Source organism: Chiloscyllium plagiosum, unplaced genomic scaffold (assembly GCF_037043375.1).
Source record: "Chiloscyllium plagiosum isolate Xiang-an unplaced genomic scaffold, Cpla_swu_hap1 HiC_scaffold_35, whole genome shotgun sequence".
NCBI classification, from domain to species: domain Eukaryota; kingdom Metazoa; phylum Chordata; class Chondrichthyes; order Orectolobiformes; family Hemiscylliidae; genus Chiloscyllium; species Chiloscyllium plagiosum.
This window is the reverse complement of record NW_028270173.1, coordinates 26,343,888-26,369,242: the sequence shown is the minus strand read 5'-3', so window position 1 is coordinate 26,369,242 and position 25,355 is coordinate 26,343,888. Positions and strand designations below refer to the sequence as shown.

At 42.0% G+C, this 25,355-nt stretch overlaps 1 protein-coding gene across 1 annotated transcript; it reads right to left on the bottom strand.

Moving 5' to 3' along the window:
• Positions 1-9,849: 9,849 nt before the first annotated feature.
• LOC148140586 (signaling lymphocytic activation molecule-like) lies at positions 9,850-21,010 on the bottom strand (the record flags this gene model as incomplete). The annotated part of the gene is given in 3 exon segments (XM_087979771.1): positions 9,850-10,671; positions 11,332-11,623; positions 20,716-21,010. Coding segments are annotated over 3 exon segments (783 nt in total), but the record flags the coding sequence as incomplete, so codon positions are not given.
• Positions 21,011-25,355: the final 4,345 nt, after the last annotated feature.

The window sequence follows — 25,355 nt, the reverse complement described above, 5'->3', positions numbered from 1 at the left end:
TCCCGGTGCTACGAGCTAGTGAGGGCAGGAATAGGAGGATAAAGCAGATGAATGCATGGCTGAGGAGCTGCTGTATTTGAGAAGAATTCACATTTTTGGATCATTGGAAGCTCTTGGGTAGAAGTGAACTGTACAAGAAGGACAGATTGCACCTAAATTGGAAGGGGACTAATATAATGGCAGGGAGATTTGCTAGAGCTGCTCACGAGGATTTAAACTAGTACGGTGGGCAGGTGGGACCCAGGGAGATAGTGAGGAAAGAGATCAATCTGAAACTGATACAGTTGAGAACAGAAGCAAGTTAAAAAGTCAGGGCAGGCAGGGACAAAGCAGCGAACAAGGTAGGACTGATAAATTAAACTATTTATTTCAATGCAAGAGGCCTAACAGGAAAGACAGATGAATTCAGGGCATGGTTAGGAACATGGGACTGGGATATCATAGCGATTGCAGAAGCATGGCTCAGGGATGAACAGGACCGGCTGCTTAATATTCCAGGATACAAATGCTCCAGAAAGAATAGAAAGGGAGGCAAGAGAGGATGGGGAGTGGCATTTTTGATAAGGGAAATACATCCAGGGAAGTTATTTGGGTGGAACTGAGAAATAATAAAGGAATGATCACCTGATTAGGATTGTATTAGATCCTCCAATAGTCAGAGGGAAATTGGGAAACACATTTGTAAGGAAATCTCAGTTATCTGTAAGAGTAAGGTGGTATTGAAAGGGGATTTTAACTTCCCAAACATAGACTGGGACTGCCATAGTGTTAAAAGTTTAGATGGAGAGGAATTTTTTAAGTGTGTACAAGAAAATTTTCAGATTCAGTATGTGGATGTACCGACTAGAGAGGTGCAAAACTTGACCTACTCTTGGAAAGTGGTGTCAGTTTGGGTCCAGCAAACATAATTCTATTATTTTTAAAATAGTGATGGAAAAGGATACACCAGATCTAAAAGTTGAAGTTCTAAATTGGAGAAAGTCCAAATTTGACAGTATTAGGCAAGAACTTTGAAAAGCTGATTGGGGCAGACGTAAAGGGATGGCTGGAAAATGAGAAGCTTTCAGAAATGAGATAACGAGAGTCCAGAGAAAGTATATTCCTGTTAGGATGAAAGGAAAGGCTGGTAGGTTTAGGGAATGCTGGATGATTAAAGAAATTGAGGGTTTGGTTAAGAAAAAGAAGGAAGCTTATGTCAGATATAGACAGGACAGATCGAGGGAATCCTTAAAAGAGTATAAAGGCAGTTGTAGTATACTTAAGAGAAAAATCAGGAGGGCAAAAAGGGGACATGCGATAGCTTTGGCAAATGGAGTTAAAATCCAAACAGATTTTACAAATACATTAAGGACAAAAGAGTAACTAGGGAGAGAATATGGCCCCTCAAAGATCAGCAAGGCGGCCTTTGTGTGGAGCCGTGGAGTTGAGAGAGATACTAAATGAGTATTTTGCATCAGTGTTTACTGTGGAAAAGGACATGGAAGATATAGAATATAGAGAAATAGATAGTGACGTCTTGAAAAATGTCCATATTACAGAGGAGGAAGTGCTGGATGTCTTGAAATGCATAAAAGTGAATAAATCCCCAGAACCTGATCAGGTGTACCCTAGAACTCTGTGGGAAACTTGAGAAATGATTGTTGGGCCTCTTACTGAGATATCTGTATCATCGATAGTCACAGGTGAGGTACTGGAAGACTGGAGGCTGGCTTACGTGGTGCCACTGTTTAAGAAACGTGGTTAGGACAAGCCAGGGGACTACAGACCAGTGAGCCTGACGTCAATGGAAGTTGTTGGAGGACATTCTGAGGGACAGGATGTACATGTATTTGGAAAGGCAGGGACTGATTAGGGATAGTCAGCTTGGCTTTGTACTTGGGAAATCATGTCTCCAAACTTGATTGAATTTTGAAAAAGTAACAACAGGATTGATGAGGGCAGAGTGGAAGACGTGATCTGTATGGACTTCAGTAAGGTGTTCAGCAGGTTCCCATGGGAGACTGATTAGCAAGGTTAGATCTCATGGAATATAGGGAGAACTAGCCTTTTGGATACAGAACTGGCTCAAATGTAGAAGACAGAGGGTGATGGTGGAGGGTTTTTTTCAGATTGGAGGCCTGTGACCAGTGGAGTGCCACAAGGATTGGTGCTGGGTCCACTACTTTTCATCATTTATATAAATGATTTGGATATGAGCTTAAGAGACATAGACAGTAAGTTTGCAGATGACACCAAAATTGGAGGTGCAGTGGACAATGAAGAAGGTTACCTCATATTACTTCAGTATCTTGATCAGATGGGCCAAGAAGTGGCAGATGGAATTTAATTTAGATTAATGTGATGTGCTGCATTTTGATAAAGCAAATCTTACCCAGGACTTATACACTTAATGGTAAGGTCCTAGGGAGTGTTGCTGAACAAAACACCTTGGAGTGCAGCTTCATAGCTCCTTGAATGGAGTCACAGGTAGATAGGATAGTGAAGAAGGCGGTTGGTATGCTTTCCTTTATTGAGTACAGGAGTTGGGAGGTCATGTTGTGGCTGTACAGGACATTGGTTCGGCCACTGTTGGAATATTACGTGCAATTCTGGTCTCCTTCCTATTGGAAAGATGTTGTGAAACTTGAAAGGGTTCAGAAAAGATATACAAGGATGTTGCCAGGGTTGGAGGATTTGAGCTGTAGGGAGAGGTTGAATAGGCTAGGGTTGTTTTTCCTGGTGCATGGGAGGCTGAGGGGTGACCTTATCGAGGTTTATAAAATCATGAGGGGCGTGGATAGCATAAATAGATAATACTTTTCGTTGGGGTGGGGGATTCCAGAACTAGAGGGAATCGGTTTAGGGTGAGAAGGAAAAGATATAAAAGAGACCTAAGGGGCAACTTTTTCACGCAGAGGGTGGTACGTGTATGGAGTGAGCTGCCAGAGGCAGTGGTGGAGGCTAAATTGCAACATGTAAAAGGCATCTGGAATTGGGTATTTGAATAGGAAGGGTTTGGAGGGATCTGGGCCGAGTGCTAGCAGTCGGGACTAGATTGGGTTAGGATATCTGGTCGGCATGGACAAGTTGGACATCACTATGCTGTACATCTCTATGACTATGAGTTTGAAGGCCAAAATTCAATTAGCTTAATTATTTTCTGTACCTGCCTACTACTTTTTTGAATTTCATGCAAAACAGCATCCAGATCCCAACTGAAAACAAAAAATGCTGGAGATCACAGTGGATCAGGCAGCATTCGTGGTGAGAGAACAAGTATCCATATCCTTCTGTGCTGCACTATTTTGGTGTTTCGTTCCATTTAACTGCTCATCTTCCTTTTAATTCGTCCTTGCAAAGTGCATCGCCTCACACTTCACTACATCAAATTTCACCTGTCAAGATTTTGACCACCCTTCCAACTTGTCTGTATTCCCTTGCAGATTCCTTATGTAATCATGACATGTCTTCAATTTTTATATCATTTGGAAATTCAGATAAATTACATTCTTACCCCTCTAGGTTAGTAAGAAGAATAATTGAAGCCCTATATTGATCATTATGACACTGTTCTGTGCTGTTCCGCCTAGAAAGACCTGTTAGCCATAACTCAGTGTACTGTGAGTTCCCCAATCCTCAGTCCATGCTATGACTATGATCTACTTTGAGTCATTGCGCTGTATGGCAGGGAAATATCCAGGTCCAACTCGCCCATGCCAACCAGATATCATAAATTAATCTAGTCCCATTTGCCAGCACTTGGCCCATATTCCTCTCAATCCTTCCTACTCATGTACCCATTCAGATGCCTTTTCAATGCTGTTATTGTACCAGCCTCCACCACCTCTTGTGACAGCTGATTCCACCCTTTGCATGAAAATGTTGTCCTTTAGATCCCTTTTAAATCTTTCCCCTCTCGCCCTAAACCTATTGCCTCTAGTTCTGGACTCTCCCCACCTCAGGGAAAGGACTTTGTATATTTACCCTATCCGTGCCCCTCATGATTTTGTAAATCTCTGTAAAGTCACATACCCCCAACCTCGGAGGGGGTGAGGGAAAACACTGCAGGAAAAACAGCCGCAGCCTGTTCAGTCTCTCTCTCTCTAGTCCACACCCTCCAATCATAGCAAGACTCTTGTAAATCGTTTCTGAACCCTTTCAATTTTGTGCAATAAACATTTATATGGCAGCTTATTCAATGTTTGAAATCCAAATGCACTACAATTACCAATTCCCCCTTATTAACTCTGCATGCTATATCCTCAAACCCTCTAGCAACCCTGTCAAATATGATTTCCTGTTCACAAAACACTGCTCACACTGTTTAATTTTGTTAAACTTTTCTAAACTTTACTTCCAAATCATGGACTCTCAAACAAATGTTAGACTAAGTGACGTATAATTTCCTACTTGCTGTCTCCCTTCCTTCTTGAACGAGGGCATATATTATCAGTTTTCCAATCCACTGGAACCCTTATGGAATCGAATGGGATTGTGGAATATTTCAACCATTAGCTCTCACAATATTGCCTTGTTCACTGATCATGGAGCCTAGTGCATCAGTGCAAAATATCAGTCTGAACTATTTATAACAGTCATCAGTGAGGAATGCCAAATGGAATATCCACCTTGGCCTCCACCTGAGGGTCTCAACATCAGAGATGCCAAGCTTCAAACAATTTGTTCAAATCCAATATTGCACGGTGAAAAAATGGCCCAGGCTCCATTTATTGGGTTTCCAAGAAGACTCAAAAGACATTATCCTTTAGTTAAGGGACAGATTACAACGACAAATACATACTTTAATTCATCATCATTTTAGGGTGGCTCAGTGGTTAGCACTGCTGCCTCTCAGCACCAGGTTCCTGGTTTCAATTCCCACCTGTCTGTGTGGAGTTTGCACATTCTCCCTGTGTCTACGTGGGTTACCTCCGGGTGCTCCGGTTTCCTCCCACAATCCAAAGACGTGCAGGTCGGGTGAATTGGCTATGCTAGATTGCCCATAGTGTTAGGTGCTTTAGTAAGGGGTAAATATAGGGCAGGGGAATGGGTTTTGGTGGGTTTCTCTTCGGAGGGGCAATGTGGACTTGTTGGGCTGAAGGGCCTGTTTCCACCCTGTCAAGAATCTAGAGCATCTAATCTAATCTGTGTGTGAAGAAAGCAAAAAACAAAGCCAAAATGTGCTAAGTAAAAAGGTTTAGTATAAAATTCTGCATTTCCTCCAACTTACTCTTCAACTGGCATTTGTTCTCGTGACCAGATATGGTGAAGTTTGGTGGGACAGCAACTCAGAATTTTTTTTATAGCCTAAAACGCTTTCTTGTAATGTTAGGAGATGGGCTGCCCATGCTTCCTTGGAGCTTCCGATTAAATTGAAGTCATCCATGATTCTCATCCAGGAGATTTTTCTGTTCTCTGAGAAAATGCTGGTTGGTGTGAACACATTGCTTCAGTTTACTTCTGGACCTGCTTTGTAAACTGGTGCATTAACAAGGAATTTGGATGAGGTGTTATTTCATGGCCCTCAACCAATATTGTTAAGAATGTGTTGGTGATTTAAACTGCCTGTTGAAACATTGATAGATTGGGAGGCAAGCAGGGATGCAGTGTTTGTGTATGCTCCATTTGATTGTAATGACTTGAAATCAGTGGGGAAGAAATTGATCTTAATGCAAAAAAATAGAATATTATTTGATCACTTGAGATCCCCTACCCAATGTGCTAGTCTAATATTTTCTCCAAAGCTTCAATTAATCAGTGGTGGAGATACTGGAGTATCGTTTTCAAATATTGAAGCAAAGTGTACTGGCCTTAAGTTTTCAAACTGAGCTGCTATATTGGAAAATAAGCTCGACATGAGAAAAGGGAATGTTCTTGTTCACCAAAAGGGTTGTATTGAAGTTGTATTGAACAGACTCAGTCATAATGTGACCTCTGACCCATCAACACCAACAACCCATCATTCAGATGTTGATTTGATATCACAGCCCATGTAGATTGTGTTTGTCTCATTATTGTTGGTAACTATATACTCCACTAATTTGCAATAGATCTGTCAATTGAAGCTAGGCATATCCTGCAGTATGCAAGTAAGAAACAACAAGCCACATGCAAACTATCAGTCATTGTTCCAATGAAGCGTACTGACAGTGGAGCACGCTAAGTTGATCTTTTGTGCTTGTGCAATCAGCATGTTGAATAGAGTGTCAAAATATTGCAGACTTTATTCTCTGAAACGGTGAGTTATCTTGTTTGGTCGTTTGTACCAGAGGTCAACCCAGATCAGGCTACTGAGATGCAGAATGAGGAATCAGACACCACAATATTATTTGTTTTAAACTAAAATACATTGTTGGATACTGCTTCTCTCATCATACTTGTGAATGACTGAGAGAAATCTTGCTCCTTTACTTCTTCAAGAAGTCAGAGGATTCAGTGTCAAATGTTGCAGTATTATCCTTCTATGAACAGCCTTTGGACAGATGCAGATATGATTGTCCACCTCACCTCCTTCTGGACTGCAACAATTAGAGTCATAGATTTGTACAGCACGGAAACAGACCTTTCATACCAACCCGTCCAATCCATTCTGTAATTTTGTTATGCTAATAGTGATATCTAATTGTGATTTGCTGTCATATTCCTATTCAGCCAGCCCTGTATTAAGTTTATGTTATTAAATAGTAACCCACTGATCGCTTATGCCTTGTTTTTGTTCTTCAGGCTCTTTGAACTTATTTTCTGGCAATTTCTCCCAGGGTTTAGATTCAGCTGCTACGTTGTGAGCATTCTGTGGCAGTATGATGTTGAATGTTTTTATTTTATTGAAGGCAGACTGAAAAACACTCTAGCAATAAATAACTCAACTAAAATCCAATAAACTGAATTATTATGAATGAATATTCAATTGCACATATTTCTGATAAAAAGCATTTCTACCGTTTTTCTTCTTGTATTTTCTGCTGAAGACCAAATCGGGCTAAGAGGCAAGTCCCCAAACCCAACTGCAACAGGCATCAAAACCCACACTTTTCGTACCAATCCGATCCATACTGCCATTCAACCAGCTGAGCAAACCATGGCCAAGTGGTAACATCTGGTTTTATATGCATTGTTGTGGCCTAGAGTCATTTCTGATGATGGTAGAGACTGCAGTTTCCTTCTACACATGGCTCACTAGGAATCTGCCATGCTCTAGTGCCTGCCAATGGTGCTTATTGGAAGAATTTGCATATTGACACTATATCTTTTTGGTTGCATTATAAATGCATATTTCTTAGCCATCAAAGCTTGAAGTAGACTTGAGCCTAGAGCTTCTGGATCAGAGGCAGGCATCAGCATTGTTGTTTTTGTGGGATATGAAGTATTGGTAGATCAGTGGGATCCAAACTGCAGGCTTTCCTGAAAAGCCTGCAGATTGGCAATTAGCAATCTACTCAAGTGCCTTCCAATGAACCTTGTGAGAGATTATGAATTTGGGAGCTGCAGATACCTAAGATCAGCAATCAAACTTTCATAAGTAATAAGCTTAAATTTATTGAGAAGCAACTGTTTAGATCCATTAGCTGAATAGGGAAGGTGTGGAACCCATGACAGTAAAAATTGATTCACTGATCACAGAGGATGGACTGGTATTTGGCATTGTAAGTGTTGATCTCAGTAGCTTGTGATTCCATTATTTTTCCCTTTAACTGAACTGTCACGGAACTCTTCTCCTAGCCTTCCTCCATCTTCCGGAGTGAATCTTCCACCTGAAGACAGCAACTATCTGACAAGGACTGCCTCTGTCTCTAAGCACTCATTACTAAAGTTTATTTTTAAAGGCCGGTAGTTTACCTTGTGTCCATTACTTGTTTAAACTTGAAACTATGAACACAGGACATGTATCTAAGATTTCAGGAACCATCAGAGAATGTTGGAGAAACTCAGCAGATCTGACAGTACCTATGGAAAGAGAAATAGAATTAACATTTCAAGTTCACTTCTTGGAGAAGAGTCATACCAGACTTGACATGTTAATTCTGCTTCTTGCTCCACAAATGCCACCAGATCTGCCAAGTTCACCCACGATTCTTTGTGTTTGCTTCAGACGTCCAGCGTCCGCAGAATTTTGCCTTTATCTAAGATTTCAGGATGGTCATCTACCGTTTTACCATTCATTTCCGGCTCTCGCTGCTGTGTTAGATACAGACCTATCAGTGACCACGGGCCCATTTACACTGATCCCACTTCAGTCAAGGAGACAGCCTTCTCCCCAACTCCCTTTCAAGTTGGTGTATTTTTAACATTGGCATGTTTCACATGATGATATCAAGCACCATCACACACATATCTCTTCTGACACCTGTTCTTGTACTAATTTTTCAGACTGCTTGTTCAACGTTTAACAAGCAAAACCTTTTCTCCTATTATATTTTGTGTACAAAGAAGCTACTGTTTTTGGCTCCAGTCACAAAATGCATTCTACAACCACTGACCCCATGACTCCCACTGGTAGCTGTTTGAAGCTGAACAAGACTAGTCACTACTTGGCATTGTATTTGACACAATACCAGGACCTGCTAAGTCCGCATTCATAATGTTAAATTCCTCCCTCAGCTGTTCAGTTACTGAAATCCTCATCCATTGTCTGTTATGTCTCAGCTCAACTATTCCAATGCACTGCTGACTGCTTTAGTACATGTTACCCTCAGAGGTGTAAAGTTATACTTCTTGTACAAAGTCCCATTCTCTAACCAGCAATGTGTTTGCTGGTCTGCAGTGAAGCAATTGATTTTATAACTCTCTATTTTTGACCCAAGTCCCTCCCTCTTGCCTCTCCCTAAATCTACAGCCTCATCCAACCCATGACCCTACAAGGTGTGCTCCTGTAATTCTGATTTTGGACATTCCTCCTTTGAGTTGTTTAGCACCTAAACTGATATTGCTTCCCCATACTGCTCTGTGTCTCTACCTTGTTTTTGTTTCTTAATGTGGAGGTGCTGGTGGTGGACTAGGGTGGACAAAGTCAGAAATCGCATGACACCAGGTTATAGTCCAACAGATTTATTTAAAATCACAAGCTTTCGAGCATAACCCCCTTGTTAGGTGGAGTGAGAGGGAAGCACACAAAACATAAGATTTATGGGCAGAGAGATGAAGGGCAGAGAAATCAGAAGATGGTGCAAACGGTGTGGGTGGAGTGTCAAGGAATAAAGTCTCTACAAGTGACCAAGAGTGTTAGACAGTGTGAGTAGAGTAGACGAAAGTGAGGACTGCAGATGTTGGAGATCAGAGTCAAGGTTAGAGTGGTTCTGGAAAAGCACAGCAGGTAAGGTAGCATCCGAGGAGCAGAAAAATCAACATTTCGGGCAGGAGCCCTTCATCAGTAATGCCTTTTTTAGTAAGCTCGGAGGCAGAAACAGTGGAAGAAGTGTTCAACATCATGACACGTATTGAATTTGTTGATGCCTATCCTCTTCCTGCTGACCCTCCAACTTGCCTTTGCTACTCCCTGATCCACCTCCTCTCCACTTGCCCCTCTGGCTGGATCTCTCCCTGCAATTCTTAAAGTTGCTACTTCCCTTCCTTTGAGCAAGTGTTGTGACGATCAGCAAGAGGTAGGAGAAGCAGCTTCAATTTGCAGGATCATGACTGCTTCAAAATGATGACGATTGGATCAGACCAGCACGAAACAAAGTTAAAATGAAACTCCTGAAGCTAATGGGAGTACACGCCATATTAACTGACAGGTACTAACATGAAACAGTTTTAAGAGGGTAACATTAACAGGGGACTTAAGGTATCAAATTGGAGTCTTGTTACATTCCCGTCTTAATAATCAGTTTTGTCAGCTTCAATGAATCAGAACATCAGGTGCTATGTGTGATGGACAAGCAATGTTTGAGGTAGATTAGATTACTTACAGTGTGGAAACAGGCCCTTCAGCCCAACAAGTCCACACCTACCCTCCGAAGAGCAACCCACCTAGACCCATTCCCCTACATTTACTCCTACACCTAACACTATGGGCAATTTAGCATGGCCAATTTACCTAACCTGCACATTTTTGGACTGTGGGAGGAAACCAGGGCACCCAGAGGAAACCCACGCAGACACAGAGAGAATGTGCAAACTCCACACAGACAGTTGCCTGAGGCGGGAATTGAACCCGGATCTCTGACACTGTGAAGCAACAGTACCACCATGCCAATACCATCCAAGACAAATTTCCCATCCTTCCTGATTAAATTGGGTGCAACTTTAATTTGTAAAGTCATGTGATTGCAACCCTTTCAGTAAACAAAAATTATGAACTCAGCTTGTAATTGACAACAATTTGTGTAATTTAGTTAATAATCAAAATAGCATCACAATTAGCTGTTAATAAATTCAATTAGCTTTTGTCAGTGTCTTTGAATATTAACCAAAGGTTACTGTAATTGTTGCTGTTATTTGTTGTATAAAGTTTCCTCTCACAAACTAGATTGTTGCTGAACAAAGCTTTAGAAAATATTTTAGTTTCCTTTAACTGTTATTCGATGCCAGGCACAGAAGCCAGTGATAGCGACACTGATAATGACAGCGACGATAAATATCACCATTCGTATTCCCAGGATATGGATTGAATTCAGAGTGGCATCTCCCTTCTCTCTTCCATTGCCTCGAAAGACACATAAAGAGACAAAGTTTCTCTTTACTTGAAATCCCTCACTGTAGGATCAGGATCATTAGCAACAATATTGTTGCAATGTTTGGTGTAATGGTAATGTATCCATTAAGAAAATGTCTGATAAATACTTTGATTGCAACCTCTAAGATGTCGCAATTGACCCTGTTTCATAAAGTTAGTTCACCATAGAGTGTACTGCTCTAACCCTCATGGTTGCTGAAGATTCTTCTTTTCTCTGATCGTCCAGTTTACGATCTCTCCTGGTCCTTAATCTAACCTCTCTTTGTATACCATCTGACTTTCAACCGCTCATCCTCCCTAACCCTTCTGTTACCAAACTTCCAAACCTCAGTCTCTGCAACTCCTTCTCTATCCTTTTCCTGCTGACCCTCCAACTTGCCTTTGCTACTCCCTGATTGGATCAAATTGGAGTCTTGTTACATTCCCGTCTTAATAATCAGTTTTGTCAGCTTCAATGAATCAGAACATCAGGTGCTATGTGTAATGGACAAGTAATGTGACACTATCCAAGACAAATTTCCCATCCTTCCTGGTTAAATTTTGTGCAACTTTAATTTGTAAAGTCATGTGATTGCAACCCTTTCAGTAAACAAAAATTATGAACTCAGCTTGTATTCGACAACCATTTGTGTAATTTAGTTAATAATCAGAATAGCATCACAATTAGCTGTTAATAAATTCAATTAGCTAGCTTACAGGCCACTATGAGGTCCACACTTTCAGTCTCCTCACTCACAGGGTTCTTCACTATGCAGCTGTAAACTGTACTGGTATTCTGCAGAGTTAAGGAAATGTTGAGTGTTCTACCATTGTTGGTAACACTCTGTGACTTAACATTTGTGACCATCTCTTCTCGCCGCCAGCCATAGGTCAGGTCACTACCATTTTCCACGGAGCACTTCAGAGTAACGTTACAGATTCCCTCAATGGAAACGTTGGTTGTCCATTGTATTGCTGGATGTGAGACTTGTTCTGTAAATGGATGAAATATTATTAGCACAGGTGAGGTAGCTCACATTTTGGATGATCAGATTTTAAAATTGTATTTATAAGTGTGACAGCTCCTCAGAACAAATAGCACGGTTGCTTGTGGCAAGCACCTGTGCATGGAATCTTTTAAAATGGGGATGCTGTTCTACTAACATACAGTTCTGGCTGAGCAGGAAACACTCCAGCTCTCCCCCTGGCTGTAGGCATATCAGAAGTATTTACAGATTGATAATCAACTTATTTGACTACATTTTGACATAACTTCTATGTCCATCCAGTCCTGAAGTGGGGTATGACACAGAACTCCTGGACAAGAGGCAGGAATGCTACATCTATGCCAGAAGACCTCTGTATTTTTAAATATCTAGTGCCACTTTATCTGTCTGAGAAACAAGCAAAGTGCTTACAAAGGTAAATAGCAACACTGAATAGAAAATAAGCTTCTGCTCCGTCCAATTCTATTATACTTTGTACATCATAATCTCTGGAAACTATGCGATAAGTTGGCAGACATGAATAACAAATAAAAAGAAAACCTGTCAACTTGCTCATAACATGTTGCAAAGTCCTTTCCATTCCTAAATAAATAAATATTTCCAAATTCACATTACAGTAAATTAGCTTTCAGTGAAGATTGGCTAACCAATAGAAAACAGAGTTAGAATGAATGGGGCATTTTCAGGATGGCAACCTGCAATTAGTGGAGTGCTGCATGGATCAGTGCTGGCACCACAGTTACAGTATACTAAAAACTTTGATGAGGGCAGTGTATGTTGCCAGCTCTGCAAATGATAACGAAATTTGGTGGGATGGCAAGTGGTGAGGATGACAAAAAGAGTCTGCAGAGGGCTATGGTAAAAGGCTAAGTGAGTGGAGAAAAGCATGGTGGATGGAATATAATGGGGTAAAATGAAAAGTTATGTACTTTGCCAGGAAGATTACAGGAACTGATTATTCAAATGTAGAATAGCTACACAAAAAAATCATTCACAAGCATCCACTCCCTCTACCACTGATGCTCAGTAACAGCCGTTATAGTATCTATAAATTACAGTGCAGAAATTCACAAAGATCTTCAGATAGCAGCTTCCAAATGCACAACTACTTCCATCTAAAGGACAAGGGCAGCAGATACATGAAAACAACGCCACCTTTAAGTTCCCCTACAAACATGTTATGGATCAGACCAAACCCCTCAAAACACTTTAAGGAATAGCTTAGACCCTCATTTTTTTTTATTTTAAAGGCAAGTGCCAGGCATTGCAGAATAATGAATTATTTAATTGCTAAACAGCAACTGTTCCAATATAGTAACATCCCATAAGCACAGTCTTGGAAAACATAAAGTCAGTTAAGTAGATTGTATCACGTGCAATTCAAGCAGTAGGAAGAGAACTCTCAAGCTTTTAGCTGTAACAGAGAAAGGAAAAACAGCTTCCACATCCAGCCCAAAGACCACAGCAACTGCTGAAATCTAAGCTAAAAATCCTGGTTCTGTTGGAGCTTGACCCATTTAGGCTGCTTCTATTGTTTCAACTTTAAACAAAAACCCAAGGCCTCACAAGCTGTTTACTTTATTGGCTTGAAGCAGATTGCACATCACATCTGTGTCAACCTCATCATAAAAAAAGGACAAAATGCACATTTTGAAGCTGTAGTGTCATGATAAGCCACTTACCGTTCTGGCTTGGAAACATATTGCTGTTCCTTCACTATCACTGGGTCAGAATCCTGGAATTCCCTCCTTAATGGCATTTTGGTCAACCCACAGCACATGGACTGCTGCAGTTCAAGAAGGTAGCTTGTGACCACCCTCTCAGAGTTAAGTAGGCAGTTAGGGATGGGCAATAATGCAGGCCAGCCAGCAATGCCTCAGACTATGATTGAAAGGAAAGAACACACACAGGGATTTGGGGAACTTAGTGACTTAAAAAAGAGCTCACATCCAAGTTCAGTAAGTAATCGGGAAGGCAAATGGAAAAGAATCGTCGAGTCCTACAACGTGGAGACAGGCCTTTCAGCCCAAACTTCGTCCATTTCCTGGCGCTTGGCCCATATCCTTCTAAACTTTTCCTTTCCATGTACTTGGCCAAATGCCTTTTAAATGTTGTTAACATAACCACCTCAACTGCTTCTTCTGACAGCTCATTCCATATGCGTATCACCCTTTGTATAAAAACATCACCCTAAAGATTCCAATTTATTCTTTCCCCCTAACCTTAAACTGATGCCAAAAAAGAGAAAATGCTGGAAAATCTCAGCAAGTCTGGCAGCATCTGTAAGGAGAGAAAAGAGCTGACGTTTCGAATCTAACTGACCCTTTGTCAAAGCATCCGCAGTAATTTGCTTTTATCTTAAACTGATGCCCTCTAGTCCTCAATTCCCCAACCCTGGGAAAAAGACCGACTGCATTCACCGTATCCATGTCTCCCATGATCTTTTACACTTCTATAAGATCCCCTCTTAATCTCCTGTGCTCTAAAGGAAAAGGTCCTAGCTTATCCAACCTCTCCCTATAACTCAGTCCCTTGCATCCTGGCAATATCCTTATAAATCCCTTCTGCAGGTTTTCCGGTTTAATGGCATCCTTCCTTTCACAAGGTGACCAAAACTAAACAAGATATTCCAAGTGCGCCATCACCAACATGCTGATAACTGCAACATAACTTCACAACTTCTACACTCATTGCCCTGACTGATGAAGGCCAATGTGCCAAAAGCCTTTTTCACTGTGCTGTCTACCTCTGACTCCATTTTCCCAGAACTGTGTACCTGAACTCCAAGGTCCCTCTGTTCTGCTATGCTCCTTGTGATGGAAATGTGTTGCTGGAAAAGCGCAGCAGGTCAGGCAGCATCTAGGGAACAGGAGAATTCCTGAAGAAGGGCTAATGCCCGAAACGTCGATTCTCCTGTTCCCTAGATGCTGCCTGACCTGCTGCGCTTTTCCAGCAACACATTTCCATCTCTGATCTCCAGCATCTGCAGACCTCACTTTATGCTCCTTGTGATCCTACTATTCACCATGAAACTCCTATCTTGATTTGACTTTTCAAAATACAGGACCTCACTCGTGTCGATTAGATACAGTGTGGAAACAGGCCCTTCGGCCCAACAAGTCCACACTGACCCACTGAAGCGCAACCCACCCAGACCCATTTCCCTACATTTACCCCTGCCCCTAACACTATGGGCAATTTAGCATGGGCAATTCACCTAACCTGCAGATTTTTGTTTTAGACTGTGGGAGGAAACCAGAGTACACGGAGGAAATCCACGCAGACACGGGGAGAATGTGCAAACTCCACACAGTCAGTCGTCTGAGGTGGGAATTGAACCCAGGTCACTGGTGCTGTGAGGCAGCAATGCTAACCACTGTGCTACCGCGCCGCCCATTAAGATTAAGCTCTTTTTGCCACTTCTCTGTCCACTTCCCCAGCTGATCAAGGTCCTGCCACAATTTTTGATAACCTTCCTCACTGTCCACGATATTACCTATTTTAGTGTCATCTGCAAACTTACTAATCATACGTTGTACATTCTCATCCAAATCATTGATATATATAACAAACAGCAAAGGGCCCAACACCGACTTCAGAGACATGTCACTAATCACAGGCCTCCTGTCCAACAAGCATCCTTGCACTATTAGCCTCTGCTTCCTACTATCAAGTCAATTGTGTATTCAATTTGCCAACTCTCCCTGTATTCCATGCAAACCAACCCATCAGAGCAGCATTCCATGTGGAACCTTATCAAATATCTTATTCAAATCCATATGGACTACATCTACTGCCCTACCCACATCAGCCTTCCTGGTCACTTCAAAGAACTCTAACATATTTGTGAGGCATGATCTCCCACGCACAAAGCCATGCTGACTACTCGTAATCAAACCCTGTGTTTCCAAATGCATGTATATCTTCTCCCTCAGAATTTTCTTACCTACCAAAGGTGTTAGGTTTACTGGTCTCTTGTTTCCATAAATAAAGGCACAACATTCGCTACCCCGTAGTCTTCCAGGATTGAACCCATGGCTAATGATGATGCAAATATATCAGCCAGGGGCCCCGCAATTTCTTCTCCAGCCTATTGCAGGGTTCTTGGATATATCTGGACAGGACCACGGGATTTATCCACCTTCTTACATTTTAATACATCCAATACATCCTCTACTGTGATATGGACTGTCTCCAAGATATCACCACTAGCTTCCCCAATTTCCCAAGTCTTCATGTCTTTCTCCATGATAAACAAAGGAGAAATATTCATTGAAGATCTCACCCATCTCCTGCAGTTCCACACATATCCTTGAGGCGGCCTATTCTCTCTCTAGTTATTCTTTTTCTTTTAATAAACCTAAAGAATCTCTTTAGATTCACCCTAATCTTCACAGCAAAGCTATTTTGTGCCCTCTTTTCACCCTCCTATTTCCTTCTTCAGTTATCACCTTGCTGCCTGTACCTGAATAGAGTCATAGAGTGATAGAAACAGACCCTTCAGTCCAACTCGTCCATGCTGACCAGATATCCCAACCCAATCTAGTCCCACCTGTCACCTGGCCTACATCCATCCAAACCCTTCCTATTCATATACCCACCCAGATGCCTTTTAAAAGTTGCAATTGTTCTAGCCTCCACCACTTCCTCTGGCAGCCCATTCCATACATGCACCACCCTCTGCATGAAAAAGTGCCCCTTAGGTCTCTTTTATATCTTTCTCCCTTCTCACCCTAAACCTATGCCCTCTAGTTCTGGACTTCCCCACCTCTGGGAGTAGACCTTGTCTATTTACCCTATCCATGCCCCTCATGATTTTATAATTCTCTATAAGGTCACCCCTCAGTCTCCGACGCTCCATGGAAAACAGCCCTAGCCTGTTCAACACCTCCCTTCAGCTCAAATCCTGCAACCCTGGCAACATCCTTGTAAATCGTTTCTGAACTCTTTCAAGTTTCACAACATCCTTCTTCACTATCCTAACAAACCTGCAACATTACTTTCAAGGAGCAATGAACCTGCACTCTAAGGTCTCTTTGTACAGCAACACTCCCTAGGACCTTACCATTAAGTGTATAAGTCCTGCTCAGGTTTACTTTCCCAAAATGAAGCACTTCGCATTTATCTAAATTAAACTCCATCTGCCACTCCTTAGCCCATTGGCTCGTCTGATCAAGATCCCATTGTAATCCCAAAGAGGTAACCTTCTTCACTGTCTACTACATCTCCAATTTTGATGTCATCTGCCCACTTACTAACTATACCTCTTAAGTTCACACCCAAATCATTTACATAAATGGTGAAAAGTAGTGAACCCAGTACCAATCCTTGTGGCACTCCACTGGTCACAGGCTTCCAATCTTCTACCTTTAAGCCAGTTCTGCATCCAACTGGCTAGTTATCCCTGTATTCCATGAGATCTAACCTTAGTAACCAGTCTCCCATGGGGAACCTTGTTGAATGCCTTACTGAAGTCCATATAGATCACGTCTACCCCTCTGCCCTCATCAATCCTCTTTGTTACTTCTTCAAAAACCTCAAGTTTGATTTCCCACGGACAAAGCCATGTTGACTATCCCTAATCAGTCCATGTTCAAATACATGTACATCCTGTCCCTCAGGATTCCCTCCAACAACCTGCCCATCACCGACATCAGGCTCACTGGTCCATAGTTCCTTGACTTGTCCTTACCATCTTTCTTAAATAATGGTACCACGCTGATCAACCTCCAGTCTTCTAGAACCTTACCTGTGACTATCGATGATACAAGTATGTCAGCAAGAGGCCTAGCAATCACTTCCCTAGCTTCCCACGAGTTCTAGGGTACATCTGATCAAGTCCTGGGGATTTATCCACTTTTATGTATTTCAAAATATGCAGCACTTCCTCCTCTGTAATATGGGCATTTTTCAAGATGTCACCATCTATTTCCCTGCATTCTGTATCTTTCATGTTCTTTTACACAGTAAACACTGATGCAAAATACTCATTTAGTATCTTCCTCATCTTCTGCGGCTCCACACAAAAGCCACCTTGCTGAGGAGCCCTATTCTCTCCCTAGTTACCCTTTTGTCCTTAATGTATTTGTAAAATGTTGATACTTCTTTCAAAGTGAATGGAGTTTAAAATGGGAAGGTCTTTCTAAAATTATGGAATGCCCTAGTCAGACCACAGCTAGAATTTTGTGAACAGTGTTGATCCCCATATCTTTCCTTAGATATAATGTAGAGGTGCCAGTGTTGGGCTGGGATGGGCAAGATCAAAAGTCACATGACACCAGGTTATAGCTCAGCAGACTTATTTGAAATCATAGGCTTTCAAAGTGCTGCCCCTTTATTAGGTTAAGTGAACAACCAAGTGCAGACTTTATCATCAGAGAGATCAAATGGTGTGATTTGAGTGTCAACAGGCCCAGTAATAGGTCTCTGCAGATTGATAACTTGCAGATACCTATCATTCGGCCTGTCGACACTTCACTCACACCAATTGTATGATCTTTTGATCTGTCTGATGATAAATGATGTGGAGGTGCCAGTGTTGGACTGGGGTGGACAAAGTTAAAAATCACACAACAGCAGGTTATAGTCCAGGTTTATTTGGGAGTACTAGCTTGCAGAGCGCTGTTCCTTCATCAGCTAGCTGTGGATCAGGATCGTAAGACACAGTATTTATAGCAAAAGATCACAATGTCATACAACTTAAACAATATATTGAACAAACCTAGTCTTTCCTCTTTTAGAATGGGTTCAGATTTAGGTTCATTAATATGTAAATTCCAGAAAGTTGTCACATTCTGGAAATAACTTAAGGTTTTATAAAAAAAAGGTGACATCTCAGCTCAGACAATTCATTTTGGTGTGAGGTTGGAATCTGTCTATATCCCAACCTTGAATCAGACTGGTTCTGTTTCCAAATGAGGAATTTATAAAATGTCACGTGAATTGACTGCCTGTATTGACTGCTGGCAGATTTTGTACTTTTTGAATAAAATAGAGTGTATCTGCAATTACAATTCTGCAAAAGAGTGTGTGTGTGCATGTTAGCGTATGCGTATGAGCGTGAATGCATGTGAGAGTGTTTGCGTGTGCATGCTTGATAGAGTGTGCACTTGATTGTGACAGAGTACAAGCCTATTAGAGGGTGTATGCATGGATGTGAGTACAGGGGGTGTATGTGTGGGTGGCTGAGAGAAAGCGTGTGTATGATTGAGTGTGTCTGTATGTGTGTAAGAATGTATAGTGTAGTAGGGTCACCTGTAGTGTGACATGAACCCAAGGTCCCGAATGAGGCCATCCTCATGGTACCAAACTTGGCTATCAGCTTCAGCTCAGCCACTCTGCGTTGTTACATATCGCAAAGTCACCTTGGAAGATGATCATCTGAATATCCAAAGTCAAATGTCCCTAACTGCTGATGCTTGGTGTCCATTCATCTGTTGTTGCAGCGTCTGCTTGGCCCTGTCAATGTACCATGCCTCAGGACATCTTTGCCCACAGTGTATGAGATAGGCAATGTTGGCCGAGTCACATAAGTACCTGCCGTGTGGGTGTTGGGTGATGTCCCCATGCGTAATGGTGATATCCATGTTGACTCTCTTCTGGTCGAAGGGTGTGGTCCGATAAGTTGATAAGTTTCCCGAGTGATAATGTTGTCTACTGTGGTTCCAGAGTGGGCTTTGCTATTACTGGTGAGAATGCCAAGTTTCTCTAGTTTTTGTTCTTGGCGTGCATGTACGTGGTGTAGTTTTGTCGCCTTGTCTGTTTGGCAATGTCACATAATTGTACTGATGGATCTTTGGGTGACTATCCTCCAAGGTGGACTTCGGGACAGGCAGCAGAGAAAAGTGGCCGAGCAGAGGCTGATAGTTAAGTTTGGTACCCATAGGGAGGGCCTCAACCGGGACCTTGGGTTCATGTCACATTACAGGTGACCACCATTGCACTATACACACAACAGATACTCTCACACACACACAGGCACTCCTATACACACATACACATGGACTCACATACACACAGACGTGCACACAGACACCCACAAACACCCTTAAAGACACACACACTCCCACACTCACACATGCACCCCCTCACAGACTTAAGACAATCTGCACTCACTACACACACATACACTTTCTCACACTCACAACTCCCAACCCAAACAGACAGACACACACACACACAGACCCACATGCACACGTATATTTTGGGAGGTGAATTTGTACTTGCAGGGTTACATTGTACTTTGCTCAAAAACTGCATGCATTCATGGAAAACTCCGTTATCTCACTTTTTAGATTAGAATCAATCTAAACATCATGGCAGAGACAGAGAATACAGGGGGCCAACACCTTCAACATATTGTCTAACTATCACCATTGTTAACAGCTAACCTGAGAATGCAACTTTTTAGAAAAAAGGTTTTGTGATTTACACATGAAAGAAGTGAAACTATCACGGTATTCTAACAGATGAAAGGCTTAACAGACAATCAATTTTTCAATGTATAATTTCAGTTACATCACACTGTAAACTTTTGCTATAAATTCTGTGTGTTAGGATTGAGCCCTCTACTACCACCTGATGAAGGAACGTTGCTCCAAAAGTTAGTGTGCTTCCAATTAAACCTGTTGGACTAAACCTGGTGTTGTGTGATTTTTAACCAAGAATTTGGAATCACTGTTTCATCTGACCGTTAACATTACAAAGAATCATGATTGATTAATCTGACAGTTTGCCAAACAGATTGGTTTCACAGATCGACGCAACATTGAGGGCCGAAGGACCTGTACTGCACTGTAATCTTCTATGTTCTAGATAGACCATGTAAATGTTTTCTTTTGAAAACTTCAAACCTGTGACTTGCATCATTGGTGACTTTTAATTACAAAAGTTAGACCAAACAGCTAATTATTAATTGATAACTTAAATTATTTCAATTGACTTTATTTTCATTCCCAGTGTTTCCTCACTAACTTTCCTGTTTTCTGTTTTCTGTAACTAATGTTTCCTCAGAATTTCTGCAAAAGTGCAGTGATCTAACACAAGGTAAAAAAAACTTGTGACTGAACAAGGGATTACCATAAACCCGCAATTCCATCAGTTCTACATGGACTTCCTGTCCTGATCTTGCATTAATTTCATACCAGCCTTAGTCACTTTTCTTCAGAGTCTGCATTTCCAGACTGTAGTTGGTGAGGTTTAATCGGAACCTCTCTCTAAAATCATTGCAATATTCTGCTGGATTGTTTCGGGCTTTGTAACAGATTTGAAACTTTCTCCTAGTGGATGAACTTCTGAAGTCCCAAGTAAGTATCAGCGGATCTGGCCATGGAATGTGTGCTGGTAAAGCAAGTGATTGTCCTAGGCTTCCATTTAGATTAGATTAGATTAGATTACTTTACAGTGTGGAAACAGGCCCTTCGGCCCAACAAGTCCACACCGACCCGCCGAAGCGTAACCCACCCATACCCCTACATTTACCCCTTACCTAACACTACGGGCAATTTAGCATGGCCAATTCACCTGACCTGCACATCTTTGGACTGTGGGAGGAAACCGGAGCACCCGGAGGAAACCCACGCAGACACGGGGAGAACGTGCAAACTCCACACAGTCAGTCGCCTGAGGCGGGAATTGAACCCGGGTCTCTGGCGCTGCGAGGCAGCAGTGCTAACCACTGTGCCACCGTGCCGCCCACTAAGTAGGTATGAAGTAGGTATGAAGTAGGTATTTAGTAGGTATGAAGACCCTAGATTCCCATCAGTCTGTACCAGACCTGCAACAGAATTAACCAAAATGTTGGTACAGTTCTGGGACAGTATCATCATCCATACTTCTCCCATACTGACAACTTATTACAAATAAAGGATGCAACATTCAAAATTTAAATACTGTTTCACTTTTGATTTTAAGCAGTCATTCGCTTACCTGGGTGCTTGATGAACAGGAACACCGTTAACCAGATGCACTGTTCTTTGAAAGAATGTGTGTAGAGTAAAAATGTATTCTAGGAAAGAAGAGTATTACCTCATTATTAAGAGATTAGAATAAGGGATTGAGGAACCAAAGACTCCTCCATTAAGACTTCGGTTACATTTAATGTGATAGAAAGCATTTAATATAAAACATCTGGTTGCAGATTTGCTTATCAGTACAGATTAATGTGGTGGAGCCTGTGTTGAGGATTTCCTGTTAATTAGACTCATAGAAATGTACAGCACAAAAACAGACTCTTCGGTCCAAGTCGTCCATGCTGACCAGCTATCCCAACCTCATCTAGTCCCATTTGCCAGCAATTGACCCATATCCCTCTAAACTATCACCTTCATCCCCTCCCCCACTCACCCATTCTACTCTATGCTACTTTCTCCCCACCTCCACCCTCCTCTAGCTTATCTCTCCACGCTCCAGGCTCACTGCCTTTATTCCTGATGAAAGGCTTTTGCCCGAAACATCGATTTCGAAACTCCTTGGATGCTGCCTGAACTGCTGTGCTCTTCCAGCACCACTAATCCAGAATCTGATTTCCAGCATCTGCGGTCATTGTTTTTACCCCTCTAAACCCTTCCTACTCATATATATAAACCAGATGCCTTTTAAATGTTGTAATTGTACCAGCCCCCACCACTTTCTCTGACAGCTCATTCCATACACGCACTACCCTCTTCATTAATATGTTGCCCCTTAGGTTCCTTTTATATCTTTCCCCTCTCACTCTAAACCTATGCCCTCTAGTTCTGGACTCCCAAACCCCAGGGAAAAGATCTTGTCTATTTACCCTATCCATGTCCCTCATGATTTCATAAATCTCTATAAGGTCTCCCCTCAGCCTCCGATGCTCCAGAGAAAACAGCCCCAGCTTATTCAGCTTCTTCCTGTAGCTCAAATCCTCCAACCCTGGCAACATCCTTGTAAATCTTTTCTGAGCCCTTCCAAGCTTCATAACATCCTTCTGATAGGAGGGACACCAGAATTGCATGCAATATTCCAAAAGTGGCCAAACCAACATCCTTTACAGCAGCAGCTTGACCTCCCAACTCCTGTACTCAATGCTCTCACCAGTAAAGGAATGTATACCAAACGCCTTTTTCACTATCCTATCTACCTGCGACTCTACTTTCAAGGAGCTATGAAGCTGCACTCCACAGTCTCTTTGTTCAGCAACACTTCCTAGGACCTTACCATTAAGTTTATAAGTCCTGCTAAGACTTGCTTTCCCAAAATTCAACACCTTGCATTTATCTAAATTAAATTCCATCTGCCACCCCTCAGACCATTGGCTCATCAGATTAAGATCCCGTTGTAATCTGAGGTAACCTTATTCACTATCCACTGCACCTCCAATTTTCGTATCATCTGCAAACTTACTAATGACACCTCCTATGTTCATATCCAAATCATTTGTATAAATTGTTGCTCAACTGATTTTAAAATTGCAACAGGTTATGTTTGGGAACATCAGTCAGAAGCTAATATGGCTGACCCAAAGCATTTTCTGTCCAATGCCAATCCTCATAATATAGGATGTGTTGCTAACCTGCCCTGGGAATTTCAAATCATTGTCATCATCCCTCATCAGGGAAAAGTATTTCATTGTTCTTTAATAAACGCTAGCCGATAGGATTTCATTGGTGTATGCATTATTGGCTGACCTGCTTTAGCAAACTGCTGCATTAACAAGAAGATTAGATAAGGTGGTATTTCATAGTCAGTGAATCAATGTTCGTATGAAGCCCAGGTGTTGGAAAGTCGACAGATCGAGCTTAGACAAAATCAGTGCAACATTGATTTCCTTTTTGCAACAGTATTTTAGCTGCAGTAAGCAATCTGTCCAGAAATTAAGACATTCCTCTGGGAGCAGGTGGAAATTGGATCCAGACCTCCTGATCAGAGGCATGGATATTGCCACTGGTTACAAGGACCCTGAATCATTCTGTTCACATATAGTAGGGCACACCTCTGCAGCTTGTTGGTTTGAACATGAATCTTCTGCCGCAGAAGCAGGGACACTATCACTGGCGCCACCAGTATCTCACAGCATTGTTCTTATACTCTACCTGATTACTATTTCTGCTAAAGTTAATGGGAAACTAATTCACCCATTGTGATCATGAATTTTTTCGCATACACCCAGTAGCTCTTGTGGCACAGGGGTAGTGAGCCTATCTTTGAGCCATGAGGCCTGGGTTCAAGTCCAACCGGCTCTAGAGGTGTTCCACAATATATCTAAACATGTTGATTCAAGAATATCCAGCATATTCCCAGATCAGTTACCTTCCCAGTGAATTTGGTTAATCTTAGCCCTATGCCACTATTCATCAGTGACAAAAAACTTGACCTTAAAAAGTATTCTTCTCAAATAATTGAAACAGAGAAAGTGCCATTGATCTTACCTACTGACTTTAAATCCAAAACAAGTCCTCTTGTGAATAACAGTCAAAAACATCTAATCTAATTCCACAATGTTTGTGTGTTGATCTGGTTTAACTGCATATCCAGATGGTGTTTGTCACAGTGCACTTGGTAACTATATACTCCACTGAACAGCAGCAGATCAGTACGTTGCATCTGGTCATTTTGCGCAGCTAAGAACAGGAAAAGACATGCAAACTGCTAGTAATTGTCAGGAACTGGCAGTATCTATTATTAACTGTCAGTGTCGTTCCATGGAACTATTTTCACACTTCCATAATCACTCATATTTAGATAGTCTCTTCCATGTAGTCCCAGAAATGGGAGTCCATGTAGCATCAGTTTGCTTTTGCTCCATTGATTACCTGGTCGCAGAGAGAGATAGTGTGACTGACCTGTTGTATTCTCCAGTTCCTGTGGGTGGTGGAGAGCCAAAGGATGGTATCTACCTGGACTTCACGAAGGTCTTTCACAAGGTGCCGCACAAGGGACAGCTGAGTAATTTAAGGGCCTATGGTGTTGGATGCAATGTCCTGGCATGGATAGAAGGTTGGCTGTCTCAACTCACTGCTATCCAAGTCCATGTCCAGCAGTCACTTAAATGTCCCCACTGACTCTGCTTCCACCACCACAGCTGGCAACGCATTCCATGCATTCACAACTCTCTGCGTAAAGAACCTACCTCTGACGTCTCCTTTATACCTTCCTCCTAATATCTTGAAACTATGACTTCGCATACCAGTCAATCCTGCCCTAGGGAAAAGTCTCCGGATATTGATTCTATCTATTCCTCTCATTTTTTTGCACACCTCGATTAGGTCTCCTCTCTTCCTCCTTCTCTCCAGAGAGAAAAGTCCAAGCTTATTCAACCTTTCTTCATCAGTCAAGCCCTCCAGTCCAGGCAGCATCCTGGTGAACCTTCTTTGCACCCTTTCCAAAGCCTCTGTATCTTGCCTATAGTAGGGCAAGCAAAACTGGACACAATATTCCTAGTGTGGTCTCACCAGGGACTTGTAGAGCTGCAGCAAAACCTCGCGGCTCTTAAATGTGATACCCCTGTTAGTGAAAGCCAAAACACCATATGCTTTCTGAACAACCACTTGGGTGGCAACTTTGAGGGATCTATGTACTTGCACACCCAGATCCCTCTGTTCCTCCACGCTCCCAAGAATCCTGTCTTTAATCCTATATTCAGCATTCGAGTTTGGCCTTCCAAAATGCATCACCTCGCATTTATTCAGGTTGAACCCCATCTGCCATTTCTTATCCCAGCTCTGCATCCTATCTATGTCGCGCTGCAGCCTGCA